At 45.9% G+C, this 17,251-nt stretch overlaps 1 protein-coding gene across 16 annotated transcripts in view; it reads left to right on the top strand.

The window, feature by feature from the left end:
- Positions 1–17,251, top strand: part of KIF1B (kinesin family member 1B) — a 144,197-nt gene that overhangs the window by 24,544 nt on the left and 102,402 nt on the right. For all 16 annotated transcript variants that reach the window (XM_063436177.1, XM_063436176.1, XM_063436175.1 and 13 more), the window contains exon 2: positions 326–497. In XM_063436177.1, coding sequence (XP_063292247.1) covers positions 392–497 — 106 coding nt within the window. In that variant the 5' untranslated portion in view covers positions 326–391. The remainder of the gene's footprint in view (positions 1–325; positions 498–17,251) is intronic.

Here is a 17,251-nt window from a genome sequence, read left to right as displayed (position 1 = left end):
TGGATTGCGTGTTGATGCCACTGGTTAATCCCAGAATACCATAGTGCGCTGAGTTCATGACCAATGTTATAAGCAATCTATATTTCACTATATTTGCATTCTGACCTGTAAAAAAAAGTGTTCAAATGTCTGAAGTTGGCCGCCTGTCTAAAGAAGAGAACACAATCCGCAGTAAACTTGCTTTTGTTGTGGGGTCTTCCTAACCTGTTGCCTCATTACCATTATGTTATTATAGTCAGTAGGAGAAATTTCACCCAAAAGTGAAACTAATGTATCTACCACGTCATCTATTATAAATTGTGTATTTTTCCCCACATTCTTCCAGGAAGAAGACCTGCACCCCATCACTAGAATTCTTCTAAATTCCTGAACTCCTCCTCCACAAAACAAAATGTCGGGCGCCTCCGTCAAAGTGGCAGTGCGGGTCCGGCCCTTTAATTCCAGAGAACTAGCCAAGGAATCAAAATGCATCATTCAGATGCAGGGCAACTCTACCAGTAAGTAGCGATATTGTGCTCACTGCAATTCTAGCAGCGTGGGATGCAGGAAATCTGTTGCTATGGGGACGACAATGACGACATCCTCGCAGTCTCTGGGGTGCAGGACTGTGTGAGGCTTGCAGTAGCCCCCCCCCCCCCCCCCTACTCTATTTGTTGTCAGTGAGTCATGGGTTTCCTCTGTGCCCCTTTGCTAATGTCATTTTACTGAGCCTGATCTGTTCTGAACCGATAATGTTTTATGTGTACTCACTAGTCCCACACTGAATGTGATTGTCATGGTGCATACTAGTGTTATTTTTTTAAGAGATGTGTTTTTTGTGTTTTTGGTTCTTCTTTCTTTTTTTGTAGAGGGCACCAGATTTATTTTGGGATGTATATTTTTTTCAATGTAATTTTTAGTTTGTAATGCTCGTCAGCAAATAGAACTCGGCACATTTATTAGTGTGTGATGGGTTTATTGAACTGGAGTCGGGCGTCTCTTGATGTTCCTGACTCGTTTGGGTGTAGCAACTGAATGCTGATACATCGAGATGCTTTGAATCAATAAAACAATCTTCATATCAATTAATTGATGTTTACAAGATCCCCCTGTATTGTATCACCAGGAGTGCAGCATTTTATAGCATTACAGTGGGAGCTCAGAGAAATGTTTATTTGTTTAGGTGCTAACATTCTAGTTTTATAGAATTTTTATTTTCTTTTATTTTCACTCCTCTCCACTTGAGTGTGTTTCCAACTGGTTACAGCAGATAGGGCGCTATTTGGGTCAGATATGTTTAGCCGGCGTGGTACTCCAGGGATCTATACTGGACCAGGCCATCTCTGCAAATTCTGCAGTTCTCACAACAACAAAATGGACAGCAGCTGTTCTATTAAGAAACATGTGCTCCTAAACATATTGCATGTCTAATCCTTACACTACACATGTAGGCTGCTTTCTGCCGATGACCTGCTGATAATCATGGGCAATGTAGTTTTGAAATATGTGATGTCTGCATTGTGCATGTGAGGCCATTTTTATTTTTCCATTTGGGGAAAAAATACTGTTTTTGCTCTGCCTCCCCTGGATCTCTTACCTTTTTTTTTTTTTTTATGGGGTTTAAAAAAAAAAAAACAAAAAAAAAAAAAAAACCACAGGCACCATATGACTTATAGCATCAGTTCCAATTACACAGTGTGACTTTGTCTTTATTATCTTAATCTAAGCATTAGGATTATGGTCCTTGGTTAATGAAGTAGACACCAGACTTTACAGGAGCTTGAAATGGAAAAGTCAGTCTTTATATGATGGGAGCACAGTCAGAGTGTACGTCTCTGGATTTTGTAGCTATTTAAAGATCAGTACGGAAAGAATGCAGGTTGATGCTGCTGCTGATGTTGTGGTGGTGATTGGTGGAGGCGGGGGTGCAATTTTAGACACATGTTGCAATGTCACAATATTTTAACTCTGCTTTCAGCCATACCTCAAGTCAATTCAGATCTCAGTCTTTGAAATGAGAGCAGGTCATTATTATTATTATTATTATTATTTTATTTATATAGCACCAACAAATTCCATAGCGCTGTACAATGGGTGGACTAACAGACACATAATTGAGATCAGACCACTGGATGTACAGGAACAGAGGGGGTTGAGGGCCCTCCTCGATGAGCTTACATGCTAGAGGGAGTGGGGTATAGTGACACAAAGGGTTAAAGTAGGGGAATTAAATAGTTTGTTAGAGAAGGGTTTATTGAGTACTTGGTAGGTCATTTTTGACAGCTGCAGGAAAGGAGTCATGGGGTGGGGGTGAGAAACCTGCTGACAGTTTAATTGATACGCTTTAACGAAGAAGTGAGTTTTCAAAGATTTTTTTGAAGGAATGGAGGCTGGGTGAAATTCTGATTGAGGAGGGAAGCTAGTTCCACAGAATAGGTGCAGCCCTAGAGAAGTCTTGAAGGCGAGCATCAGAGGTGGGGATCCGGGCAGAGGATAGGCGTAGGTCTTGGGATGAGCGCAGGGGTCTCGACGGGACATACTTGTGTATGAGGGAGGATAGGTATGTTGGAGCAGCATTATGTAGGGATTTGTAAGCAAGCGCCAGAATTTTGAATTGGGCCCTATATCTAACTGGAAGCCAATGCAGGGACTGACAGAGCGTGGAGGCGTGGGAGGTGCGACCGGACAGGAAAATAAGCCTCTCAGCCGCATTCATTATAGAGTGCAGCGGTGCAAGCTGGGAACATGTAAGACCGGTGAGAAGGGGATTGCAGTAGTCGAGGCGAGAGAGAACAGCATGAACCAGTATCTTAGCCGCGTCCGGCGTTAGATATGGGCGGATGCGCGCTATGTTCTTGAGTTGGAAGCGACAGGATTTGGCTATCGATTGGACATGGGGAGTAAAAGAGAGGTCAGAATTGAAAAGAACCCCTAGGCAGCGAGCCTGCGAGGTAGAGGTCATAGTAGCGCCATTGACTTGGATGGAGACAACAGGAGTAGCAGCACTTGCGGGAGGAAAAACTAGAAGTTCTGTTTTGGACAGGTTGAGTTTAAGGAAGTGAGCAGCCATCCAGTTGGAAATAGCAGAGAGGCAGTCAGAAACACGAGTCAAGGTGGGCGGAGAGAGATCAGGGGAGGACAGGTAGATTTGCGTGTCATCTGCATATAAATGATATTGGAAACCAAAGGAGCTGATGAGTTTACCAAGGGAGGCAGTATAGATGGAGAACAATAGGGGGCCGAGGACAGATCCTTGGGGGACGCTGACAGAGAGGGGTTGGGGAGAAGAGGCAGAACCAGAGAAAGAAACACTGAAAGAGCGCTGGGAGAGGTAGGAGGAGCACCAGGAGAGAGGAGGAGCACCAGGAGACCAAAGTTACGAAGAATGTGAAGAAGCTGTCAAAGGCAGCAGAAAGATCAAGGAGCATTAGGATAGAGCAGGGGTAGGCAACCTCCGGCACTAGTGCCATGCACGGCACTCAAGGTGTCTGCACGGCACTCAGGGCTGCTAGAGCCAAACAGACTATGGCCTATCAAGAGTCCCAGTGAAACTTCAGATATCTGCTAATACGAAAAGGTGGTGAAGGACAATCCTCAATTTATGCATTGCAGCACATAGTGAGTGATCTCAGATCACATCCTCCCAGCACTTATGAATGGGAATCCACACTGTAGTAGAGCAGCCTGCAGCTCCTGTCCTTGACCTGTACCTGGCCAGCCTGGTCCCCACTGGAACCCAGAGAAGCCACCCACACTGCTAGATATACACAGAAATGCACAATAACCCAGCCCACAAACAAACATACACATACACACACAATCCGCACAAACGTAACCCGCTAACAATCCACATACATGCACACAACCCTACATGCAGCCTCTCACATGCAATACCCCAAACAGCCCCCACACATACACACACTACCAAACACACAATGTGACATGTCCATCCACACACAATTCCACAAGCAGCCCCCATTCATATGTATCATACACAATACCATAGACTACTAATGAACATATACAATATAATAGCTCATATACGCACAAATACAAAGATACAAAGCAATTACAGTATAAATAACACAAGCAGAATACGGCAGCATACAGACCTCAATTTAAAAAAAATAGGACCGGCATGCTACGGGACATCACAATCCTATATCGGCACAGTGCTGCTAAAAGGTTGCCTACCCCTGGGATAGAGTATAGGCCGTGAGATTTAGCAGCAATTAAATCGTTGGATACTTTGGTCACAGCAGTTTCGACAGAGTGACCAGCGCGGAATCCAGACTAAAGGGGGTCAAGCAGAGAGTTGGATTTGAGAAAGTCTGTCAATCTGGCGTACACAACTCTCTCGAGGATCTTGGAGGCAAATGGCAGTAGCGAGAGAGGGCGGTAGTTGGATGGGGAGTTGGGATCAAGGTTGGGCTTTTTCAGAATTGGGGTCCCGGTTGCATGTTTGAAGGGTGAGGGAAATGTGCCAGAGGAAAGGGAGAGATTGAAAATGCTAGCGAGAGGAAGAGCAAGAGAGGGAGACACAGTGCGCATGAGATGCGAGGGAATAGGATCGAGAGAGCAGGTGGTGGGGCGGGAGGACAGGAGCAGAGCAGAAACCTCTTGTGCTGTAGCAGGTGCAAATGTGCATAGGATGGCAGGGGGAGTGGGGTTGGGTGATGTAATGATAGGGGTAGGAGAGAGATTAGAGATCTGTTTCCTGATTGTAGAGATCTTCTCAGTGAAATGAGATGCAAAGTTTGTGGCGGACAAGGTGGTGGAAGGAGGGGGGGAGTCACAGGGCGAAGAAGAGCATCAAACGTGTGAAACAGGTGTTTGGGTTGATGGGACAGTGTGCTTATGAGGGTTTTGAAGTAGTTTACTTTTGCAGAGGAAAGAGCCATGCTGTAGGAGCGCAGCATACATTTATAGTGGACAAAGTCAGATGCAAAGTGAGACTGTCTCCAGCAGGTCATATACAGATAACCCATGTATCTAGGTATAAAAGCGCAAAAGGCGCCAAAATCCAATAATAGCTGCATTGAGCAATTAAACAGCGCTGTCAGCCACCTGGGCAGGAAATTCTCACGTTGCGTCTTCCTCTGCAGGGTGACCTGCCCTCTGATCCTGCTGGTCGTGTATTGTAAGCAAATCTCTACCCATCTCCTGTTTTGACCCTAAAATGTGCAGACTTGGGGCTTTTCCCACTGATTTCCAAGGGCGATCTGCAGCCGCAGCCAAAACAAGCTCTTTCTATGCGAAATAAAGATCGAGAAAAGCTCTTTTCCTGTAGATATATATTCTCTACTATAGTAGAGATGCAAGTAGACAGAAGAGTTTGCCATTGTAGAAACGGTCAGTTTCTGTGACTGTAAAGATCATGTTAAGTGTCCTATTTCTTCTTTCATGCTATTGTATAGCAGCCTCCTGCTTGGAAAATTGTTAAGAAGGAAGACGTGAACCAGAGGATTTACTCTCTGCCTGCACATGTATATATTTCAGTGCGTAAGAGAGTTTATTGTATCTCTAGTTGCAGAATAATGTAGGGAGGAATATTTCTAAGCTGTTATGATATACCAACATGGTGTACCCTACTTCTCAACATGGTTGGCCAGAGCCCTCTGCCGGCTCCTGGCGGTAGCCAGAGCCCTCTGCCGGCTCCTGGCGGTAGCCAGAGCCCTCTGCCGGCTCCTGGCGGTAGCCAGAGCCCTCTGCCGGCTCCTGGCGGTAGCCAGAGCCCTCTGCCGGCTCCTGGCGGTAGCCAGAGCCCTCTGCCGGCTCCTGGCGGTAGCCAGAGCCCTCTGCCGGCTCCTGGCGGTAGCATTCTCGCCCTCTGCCGGCTCCTGGCGGTAGCATTCTCGCCCTCTGCCGGCTCCTGGCAGTAGCATTCTCGCCCTCTGCCGGCTCCTGGCGGTAGCATTCTCGCCCTCTGCCGGCTCCTGGCGGTAGCATTCTCGCCCTCTGCCGGCTCCTGGCGGTAGCATTCTCGCCCTCTGCCGGCTCCTGGCGGTAGCATTCTCGCCCTCTGCCGGCTCCTGGCGGTAGCATTCTCGCCCTCTGCCGGCTCCTGGCGGTAGCATTCTCGCCCTCTGCCGGCTCCTGGCGGTAGCATTCTCGCCTTCTGCCGGCTCCTGGCGGTAGCATTCTCGCCCTCTGCCGGCTCCTGGCGGTAGCATTCTCGCCCTCTGCCGGCTCCTGGCGGTAGCATTCTCGCCCTCTGCCGGCTCCTGGCGGTAGCATTCTCGCCCTCTGCCGGCTCCTGGCGGTAGCATTCTCGCCCTCTGCCGGCTCCTGGCGGTAGCATTCTCGCCCTCTGCCGGCTCCTGGCGGTAGCATTCTCGCCCTCTGCCGGCTCCTGGCGGTAGCATTCTCGCCCTCTGCCGGCTCCTGGCGGTAGCATTCTCGCCCTCTGCCGGCTCCTGGCGGGAGCATTCTCGCCCTCTGCCGGCTCCTGGTGGGAGCATCCATAATGTCCTCCTTGTTATTCCCCAACTCTCTAACTCTGTTTACTTTTCACAACAGGTAAAAACTCGAGTTGCATATAATTCCTGCATGATGGTTTTCTTTCCTTCATGGCATTATCACCCATGTGGCACACAAAATGTTAAAACATGCCATTATTTTTTTTAATTGTGACAAAGCACCCTAAGCTGTAGTGATTGTCGATGTTAATGGTGGAGCCGATAAGTCCCAAGGCTCCTCCTGCCGGGAATGGGTTAGCATGGAGATGCTTGATGCCTTGCGGCTGACTTGGGTGTTAACCGCTTTCCCAGTCCCATTGCCTGGAGACGATAATATTTGTGTGAGGAAAAGGCTGTGCGTCCCTCCAGCTGATGTCACATGAGCTTGTTCCATTAAAGGCTGGTATGCTGGCACGGAGCCCAAACCAGCGTGTGAGTCCAGGGCTGGGTGCAGATGGCATGTGCTTGAAAGATTTTAAGGTTTGATTGAAGTGGAGAGTTAGAAATGAACTCTCACTGTTTAACACCTGCATTGCAAGTCAACTGGGATTACAAAGGGAACGTCGTATTAACTGATTCTTCAAAACAAGACAAGGAAATGAGGGGGGGGGGGGGTCCACCCACAAATGATGGGTGGAAACCACTTTCATTCACAATCGCCTCCTAATAGACGTCACAAAAATAAAATCGGAATCTTTATTAGTACACAATAATAAAAACAAAGTAACTACATACCCATCCCCTATACACCCTACATGTGTATAGAACATGGAAAAACAGGGTCCCGTAAAGGCCTGGGTAATCAATGAATATCACAAATGAGTATCTCAGGGCTCAAAAAGTGAACACTGGGGATCAAATTACAACCAAACTGGTGCCCTAGATCAGTTAGTCAGGTCCAAACAGGACTATTAACATAAAACAATAGTCTGTGAGTAAAAAATCTCATGTATAGCGGTAGGTACAGTGCCGGTGCCCTCTGGGAGTGTAATGGAAAAATATAGAGACCAGCGGTACTCTGCCCTGGTGCCAGCACTACCACGGAAGTAGCCTGGTTGGAGCCTGGTTGCTGGAGGGGGAGACCGACTGTCTCCCCTTTGGATACACAGCTCTGCTGCTGGAGGGGGAGACCGATTGTCTCCCCTTGGGGCAAACCACCATGCTGCTGTGGGGGGAGACCGACTGTCTCCCCTTTGGCTAAACAGCCCTGTTGCTGGGGGACAGGACAGACTGTTCCTACACCCTGTGCTGTAAGTGCAGAGACCACGGTCCCATCTGCACGGTTGTGGGGCTTACAGTATCCCCCCAGGTAGATTGCCGACACACTCCCAATACAGGTGGTCCAGGCATTTGGTTGTTTATTCGGTAGATTGAATTTACCGAACGCCAGGCAGAAAGACACGAACAAGCCTTTTCTGCAGGGGGAAAAGAAGACTGTTTAACACGGGGCCATAGTCCAAAGGCAACAGGCGAGCAACCAGGCTTCTCCAGTGCTTCGTGGCGAGGTTGGTTTCGCCACATCCACTTAGAAATGATATTGGAAGCCAAAGGAGCTAATGAGTATACCAAGGGAGGCAGTACAGAGAGAACACTAGGGGACCAAGGACTGAACCTTGGGGGACACCAACAGAGAGGAGTTGGGGAGAAGAAGCAGAACCAGAGAAAGAAACACTGAAAGAGTGCTGGGAGAGGTAGAAGGAGCACCAGGAGAGAGCAATATCTTGTAGACCGATATTGCGGAGAATGAGAAGAAGCTGTTGATGAACAACAGTGTCAAAAGCTGCAGAAAGGTCAAGGAGAATTAGGATAGAGTTGGGACCATGAGATTTTGCAGCGAGTAGATCATTGGATACTTTGGTCAGTGCCGTTTCCTCAGAGTGCTTAGCGCGGAAACCAGACTGAAGCGGGTTTAGCAGAGAGTTGGACTCGAGGAAGTCTGTCAATCTCACATACACAACTCTTTCAAGGATCTTGGATTCAAGAGGCCGTAGCGAGATAGGACAGTAGTTGGATGGGGAGTTAGGATCAAGATTGGGCTTCTTTAGAATTGGGGTTATACTTGCATGTTTGAAGGGCGATGGAAATATGCCAGGAGGAGAGAGAGATTGAGAATTTTAATGAGAGGTAGAGAAATAGAAGACAGAGTTTGGATGAGATGCGAGGGAATTGGAGCAGGTGGTGGGGCAGGAGGACTGGATCAGAGCAGAATCCTCTTCCAGCTGTAGCGTGTGCGAATGAACATAGAACAGCAGAGGGAATGAGGTTAAGGAAAGATGAAAGATGAGATCTCTTCCCTGATTGTAGAGATCTTGTCCGTGAAGTGAGTTGCAAAGTCTGAGGCGGTCAAGTTAGTAGGTGGAGGAGGAACAATAGGGCGAAGAGAGTTAAATGTGTGAAATAGTCATTTGGGTTCAGGGGAAAGTGTGGTTATGAGGGTATTGAAGTAATTTACTTTTGCAGAGGAAAGTGCCAGGTTGTATGAGCGCAGCATAAATTTATAGTGGAGAAAGTCAGACGCACAGTGATACTTTCTTCAACAGCGTTCAGCAGTTCTGGGGCATTTTTGGAGGAATCGAGTCATCTTGGTGTGCCAAGGTTGTTGTTGGGGGCTCTCTCTCTCGCTTGTTGGATGGTAAAAGAAGGCACCAGAGGCACTATAATAAATAAAATCCTCTTTTACTGCTTCCCAAAGCCACAAGAATGAGACATTGAAGTTGGGAACCTCCGATGCTCAAGATAAGAGTGTATTTGGAAAGCGTACGGTAATGCCAGATATTTAACTCATTCCGTGATTAGATAATCCATCATCGCTTCCATGCGCTGTCCTTTTACTCAGCACAGGGTGCAACTGGCTAAATCAATCTCTGCAGAGGACGTTTCAATATTCTTTTCTGCAGATAAGGCAGTTTTTAAATAATTAGAGGATGAAAATGTGTGATTGGATTGTTGGGGAGATGTGTGTATCAATGTTTACATCCATCCTGTCTCATTAAACGCTTCATTTTTGGGGCACTGGCGATTTTGATGTATGTGTAAAAAGAAGCCATTTATTCGGTGACACATTAGGAAGCCAGTTGTGGTGTGTTGACAGTAATGGAACATTTGGTTTTTATTTATTTATATATTTATTTATTTTTTGCTCCTAAAAAAGCCCAAATAAACAGAGTAAGTAAATGTAATATTTAAAAGTGTAAAAAACAGATAAATTCACTAATAGAGGTATAAAAGTGAACAAAGGAGCTAATATGGTGAACCTGCATCACATTACACCATACAGAGCTCCTAGGTTTTACCTTTCACAGCAATCAGTGGGCACAGACTTGGCGCCCTTCGGAATCATTTCAAGAGTTAGCTGGTAACTGCTCTAAGCAGGTCTCCTCCAGTGCGCAAATCAAAGCGATCAATAGCACTAAGCCACGGAAACGGCTTTTCCCAGAAGGGACGTTAATGTTTTTCTACTTTGTGGTCTGCTTAGGCTTTATAAAATGGGCAGTTCATAGCAAGTGTCCACCCTTACCCTGCCAAATCAAACTGCTAACATATTCCATAGCGCTGTACAATAGAATGTGATCACAAGTAACTAGGCTGAAAAGTAAAGCTGGATTTCTAATAAACGTGCTGCCTTGTGCGATGTTTTACATCTGGCTTATTTTGCCAAATAATTGTCTAGCATGTAAGATGTTTTAATATGTAAAGCATTCAAATGTGAAAGTATATTTGAAAAGTTAACTCCTCCTAATGTTTACTTTATACGTTTGCATCTGGGGGCTGTGCATGTAGGTGCCACCGGCTGGCTGGCACACTCAGAGGGGGCCGGCTGCGTTCCACGCTGGAGCCGGCGGGCAGCACACCTGTGACTAATGCTGAGGACTGAAAGAGGGAGCATGTCTCTCTATCATGCTCCCTCGCGGTTCCCACAATTCCCAGCACAGCATACTGTGTTGGGAATTGTGGGAACCGCAAGGGAGCATGGTTGACATGCTCCCTCCTCCTTCAGTCCTCAGCAATTAGTGACCGGTGTGCCGCCCGGCAGCTCCAGCGTGGAACGCGGCCGGCCCCTTCTGACTTCTCTCGTTAAATGGGAGGGGGAAGAAAGGGAATAGAGAGACACAAGGGGAGGGGGAAAAATAAAACAGAGGGGAGAGGGAAAAAAGACAGTGGGAGAATAGAGAGATAGACAGGGGGAGGGGAAGGATAGAGACAGAGGGGGAGAAAGACAGACAGGGAATAGAGAGATGGTGGAGGGGGGAGAAAGAGACAGGGGAAGAGAGATGTGGGGGAGAGAGAGACACAGGGAAAGGGAGGAGAAAGAGATAAGAATGGAAGAGAGACACACACACAAGGGAGGGGGAGAAAGAGGCAGAGGGGGAAGAGAGAGACTGGGAAGGAGAGGGGAGACATTGACACGGGGGAGAAAGAAACATACAGAGGGACTGGGGGGAAGACAAAAAGGAACACAGAGGAGCTGGAGATAAAGAGACACATAGGGGCTGTATATATCACAGCCTTGAGGCTCTCCCCTGACGGCCAATGTAGGGCTGGCACTGTACCTTCACGGACCGGAGAGGAGATCAGAGATCTCCCTCTCCATTCCACAGGCACCGTGCTGGCAGCCGGCAGGGGAGGGAGGAAGAGAGGGTTCTTCTTGCGCGAGCACAGAGTGTTGCTCTTGCGAGAGTGAATTCTAGACCCATACATACACTGCCTCCACACACACCCAACACATTCACCCCCCCCCCCCCCCACACACACACACACTGAACCTTTCACACACACTGCACCCCTCACACATTGCATCACTGCTCCTATACCCTACTACAGCCCCATATCCCAGCAGACCCCAGGTAAGTTGTCAAACTGTTCTTAAACAGTTTGACTACTTACTCTGTGAGGGGGTCCTGGCACTCCTTGCACCATAATCACTACACAGAGCAGTAGTGGTTATTGTGTCTGGATTATTTCTTTAACCCCTTAAGGACACATGACATGTCTGACATGTCATGATTCCCTTTTATTCCAGAAGTTTGGTCCTTAAGGGGTTAAATAATCTACAAGTGCCCCTCCCGGGTTCAGGCTCGTGTGTGTGTGTGTGTGTGTCTGTCTGTCTGTCTGTCTGTCAAAAGACCATGAGGGGTCGAAACGTCGGGATAAACTTTTACACCGAGAAAATAAACAAAACTCTTTGAAAAGTCCTACGAGTGCACCTCTTCTACTTTGTATACATATCTATACGCTGGTAGCACCAAGGCTGAAAATACCTCAAGGAAGTGTGCCGAGGATAACGTGTGTATGTATGTACACACACGTGACATGTATATGCATAATACACAGAGAAATGTCATTAATATGTAATGAGCAGATATTGGCCCAGTCTTGTTGCTAGGTGCATACTCCAGCACAATAACATATTTAAAGTGAAGAGCGCACCCACAGGACTTCAAAATAAACAAGATAACGTACATTTTTTGCAGTTGTGCCCTACATACATTCACCATTTCAGTCCCATTACCAAGCTTTCCTTAATATGTCAAGGTAGTTGGACTGAAACATTGATGACATGCAAAGGCACGTCTGCTTAAAATAAATCTGCACTTTTGTTTATTTTGAAGCCTATGAGTGCTTGTTTTTTTTTTACGTTGGAATAATCATTTTTAATTTTAAGTTCTCTTTTCTAACTCTGTATCTGCACACTATGCTGGCGCGACGCATTATGGGGCTGGTAAATAATTTTTTTTCCAGGGCTGCTTTTAATTCCCAGTTCCGCCCTGTATATATCTATATGATAATGACTTAATATTTGGTTTAGAAGCGCCTTTTCTACTTTATATTATTTGTTAATCCTGGAAACCTAACTATGCCAACGCATGGCTGAGATCTTAACTTCCAGTCTATCTGCCACACTCTCTGTGTATGTATTTTCTTTAGAGTGTTTTCCTGGGTTATAACCGGCCCTCGCCATCTGCCTGTTGTACTGCGTTGTGGTATAGGGTGGCACTTTATAAATCCGGAAGATACATCCTTTTTATTTATTTAGGACTTGCCTCTTTTTTTTTTTCTCTGCTGAGCTTCTTGCCTGCGCAGAAAGCGGAACGCTGTGTTGCTTTCATTTGCGTAACCTTTGCCTGCTTTGTTATTCCCTTACAGCCAGTATAATGTGAGCGTTGCCTGCTCAGCTGAAGTGTTTTTGTATTAAATGGTCGTGCTGCTAATCCTGCATTCCTGAGCCGCCTCTAATACCGCAGCTAATCCGCCCCACTCAGCTTCTAGAAAGCTTGACAGGCCCTGCCTGCTCGCTGGCCATACATTGCGTTAGTTTGTGAAAACGCTGTGTGCGTGCTTCCAAGGCAGCGATTGCGTCCTTGCACACTGTATTGTTCTATTGGACCTCTATCTGACCCATCACATTGTTTGCCAGGATTACACAGACTTGTGACATGTTTCCTGAAATGATCAGAACACGGGAACAAGTGAAGAAGCAGCAACATGTAATATTCATAACTTGATGTTTATAACGTTGCACATCTTGTTGCACCTAATGTGTGTATATCTTACTGTAAATAACTTTATATGTCGGTGCAATACATGAAGAAGAGTGAAATGTTTAAATGAAAATACAGAACTAAAATATAAAAAAATCCTAACGTTACAAAGGTGCAAAATGGGTGTGGTTCTTAAACACTCCAAGCACCACAGCCTCTACAGTGACCTGTAGTGGTTATGGTGCTAGGGCCTTGTTGATTTCTTACCTGGATTCAACAACACCAGCTAGAGCCAGAAGCTCTCTGTCTGAGCTTAGCGGGCAGTGCAGGGCGTGCAGGGCTTAGCTCATTGGCTGAGTGTGATCAGTTGGCGCTCTCAGCCAATGATCTGGCCCTGCACTGCGGGCTTAGCACGGGTGAACTTATGGCTCTGTGGCTGATTGGCATTGCTGTTGCACTTGTACTTGTTGTAACGGACACCTTCCGTTGACGGATGCTCCTAGCGCTTCCTGAGGACTCCAAGCACTGCAGACGACACCACAACCACCGCAGACTCCACAATCGCCGTAGCTTAACTGAAGGTCTTCCTTCCACCCTGTATGAACCTCCAGCATTCAGGACCGTGTGGAGAAGACCTCTCCTCCAAGGAGAGCGTAACAGGATCAAGCTCTTAAAAGAGCCAAGTGATTAAAGCTCAAGGGAATATGCAGCGCATAGCAATCCCCAGTGTGACTATAGGTGTACCCTCCAATCACAAGACAAGACTACGTGTTGAGGGTCAAGTAGAACTCTGGTTTAATGACACACACTCTGCTTTTATGCAATTCTCCCCTGCAAGAGAGAGGCCCACATACAATTATACATTATCCAATCACACAATAGTTACATCCCACAGATTCCCTCCCCTTAGCCTGAGAGGTAACCCAATTATCCGTACAATTTAAACATACATTTTACCCAACTTTCATAACTCTAAAACCATACATCCAATATTAATAACAGTTACATATTATTAATCCGCACATTCTAAATACAAACATACCCAAAAATTATTCGAATCCGTTCGGGAGATAGGTATAAGTCCTTTATGACCTACCGCAAGCACATTTTCATACCCAAAACAGTTCCATGGATTTGGGCTGTGCGGTTGGTCTATTTTGCACCGAGAAAATTACTAAGTCACAATCGAACGAGCGTTCGAATCTTCGAACGGGACTTAGTCTCACGCCGCAGTGTCGTAGAAGGAACGGGCCAGCAGTGTTCGTGCAATTGGGTAGCCACAAACAGTTCCATAGATTTGGCTGCACACACCGCCGACCTCGTTCAAATAAGTTAAAATGGGTGCCGTCACGTGTTCGTTTGTCGAATGGCGGCTACTTCGACGACTTCGGCACTTCGACTGCATTCAAAGTGCCAGTTTAGAAGTTGTAACCCTGGTCCACAGCATTTAAAGGGCCAGGAACAGCATTAAAAAATCCATCATGTCCAAATGTAATTCTTACAGGGCAATTCATTCCAGGGCCATAGTTGCAGGGCAGGAGGCTAGCAATAAGTCCTCTCCAATGCCCAGTGGCAAATGGCAGTTTGTCACACTTGTCAATGCACCATAGCCACTACAGCACACTTTGGTGGTTATGGTGTATTTATTTAAGGTAATGGTTCCCAAACCAGTCCCGATGGCCCAGCATTTATGGATTCCCCTTTTCTTTTCCAATGGAGATTCTGACAAGACTTGCACCGAGGGCTGGTTTGGGAACCATGGCGTTTAGGATTCAAAACCATTATATATATTTTTAGAAACCAGAGGAACACCATCTTCTAAATTAAAGTGCCATGTGTGGATGTTGTCTTCCACAGTAGCCATACATTAATTCAATTTTATCATACCCATTGTACAGCGCATATAGAACTTGCTGGCGCTATGTAATTAAATAAAATATTGGTTTCAAATTCTAGTGAAATGAAAATAAATAGAAACATTCTGAAATAAAAATACCCATCTCGTCTGTAGTCACAGCCCAAATGTTCCCCTTCACTTACCTCCCAAAATTGTGAGTTATAAAAATCAGATTCCAGTTGGTGGGCGTACCAGTGATGTGGCTTGCGTGCCTGTCCAACCCCACTCAGTCCTGATCATGTGCCGAGCGCTGTGGTTAACTGTCCCGTTATAACGCCTTGTTTTACGGGGTTTGGTCTCTGGTGTCCCCAGATGCAGGACACCAGACAGCAGTACTTGGGACGATGAAACAGGGCACTGAAGTTGTGACTGCCCTGCTAAACCTGGGACAGTTGAGTGGTGTGAATTTGGTGTTCAGTGTAAGTGAATAATCCCTAGTGATTTCTCATATTCTGTCTGCCTCTATTTGCTGAATTCTCTTTATTTTAGTTTGTTTATTGGATAGAATACATTCATTTTCTCAGTGTGCTCGGAACTAGAGCCAGCCTGGCCCTAAGAAGCGTGAGCCATTTACCAGCTGGCATACATCGAGTGGCAAACTGTGTTCAATATGCCTCCTTATATAACAGCCGTGTCCCAGCCCTGCGGATGGCCTGTATTTATAGCAACTCAATCCTCGGGAGCAGCTGGAAGGAGGAGGGGGGGGGGGGGGGGGTGTTATCTTAACAGCAGTTTCTGACCCTCAATGCATTCCTGTCTGTTCCCATCTTCCTGCCCATTTTGGGAAATCCCCATAATCCTCTGCGCCAACCTGTTTGTGGTGAGTGTTCTTTATTGTACAGACTGGGACAAGCACAGACATGGTTTTATCTAATTGGGGGGGGGAATTTTCAGATTAACAAAAAGAAAAGGAAATAAGGTCGGCCTAGATATGGGTGTGATCCTTTTTTTTTTTTTTTTTTTTTTTATAACCGTTAAAGGCCTACCCCTAAACTATGATTCAGTAATGAGTAACAGAATTTGGGGAGCACACTGTTTGACACTGACATGAGCCAATTAAACTCCCGCTGTCTGCTTTAGTTCTCAAATTAATCTGTTGTTAATTTAAAGTAAAATGTCAGAAATTCACTTTGAATGCCTGACAAACCACACTTTACTGAATATCCCTTTAAATTTAGGTCCATGCTTTATACTTTGTCATATTTATCTCAGGACATCGAACAGTAAAGATATTTGCGAACACGTGGCCAGTGATTCCTTATTGCTTGTGTTTTAACACTGGCCGTCCTTTATCTCCACCTACATTCAGACCTTAATTAATACGTAGTAAAAGTACACGCGCATAGACTACTGGAATTCTCTCCCAATGGAAATAATCTGCCTGAGCTCCTTTAACGTGTGAGTGCAAAGCTATACTGAACTGGATGGACAAGGCTACAAATGACATACTTGGCATTCCCTTGGCGACCCATTCTTCACTTGTGAAATTCACCCCGTGACCCATTTCCCACTTTTTAAAGTAGTAGGCTGGGCACCATAAGCACTGTATGCAGGTGCAGTTCTTATAGTGGCTTTAGGCTCCGTCCCTCCGCTCTTGGCTTTTGATCATTTAGCCAAAACGGAGTCTCTTAGGCCCCTGCAGGCTGACATTTTGCTGGCCTATTCTGTGTTTACCATTCATTGGCTGAGCTGGTCAGCTGAGGGTAATGATACAGACCACCATTAATTCATCTGTAATATCCGTTCATTGGGCGCTTCTCCGTGATCGCATTGAGTTACATAGCGGCATTATAGAGTGTGCTGTACAATTATTGTTAGTAATAGGGGGCCCAAGTACACAAATCATATGGATGGAGATCCACCCATTTTCACCATGAGGACTGTTTTTTTTTTTTGAATTCTTTATTTTTGTAGTGCTCAGATTAACAAACATTCTTAAATCGCCACGACAGCAGATACAAGGTGATGGCATAACAGAGAGTAAACAGTTTCATGGCGAACATTGACAGCACAATTTTTTAAAATGAATCAGGCTAAATAAACATGTCTCCAACATTAGTTTCAATCAAGTTTACAGTTGCGTAAGGGTATGATAGACATTGTGGTGAAAGTCAGGAGCTAATTAGGTTTAACAGCTTTAAGCACATTAGAGGTTTGCTAAAATATGCTAGTCGGAACCATTGCTTATCTAGGAGCTGTCCTAATGTGTTGCATATCAAAGTACTGGTTTAAACAGTTAAAGGATACACAGGTAAAATCTGAACATGGCAGATTAATGTGTGCCTATTGCTTTAGAGTAGGTCGCAGGAGTAGGAGTACAAAGCCACTGAGTGCCAGAGTGTATAGACATAGAGCTCTAAGTTGCCTTGTAGTAAAGCAATAGCATGACTCAGGAGGAATGAGTGCTCTGAAAGTAACTAGCACGTGTGTGTTTCTAG

Source organism: Pelobates fuscus, chromosome 11 (assembly GCF_036172605.1).
Source record: "Pelobates fuscus isolate aPelFus1 chromosome 11, aPelFus1.pri, whole genome shotgun sequence".
NCBI lineage: Eukaryota > Metazoa > Chordata > Amphibia > Anura > Pelobatidae > Pelobates > Pelobates fuscus.
This window is presented reverse-complemented; position numbering and strand designations above follow the sequence as displayed.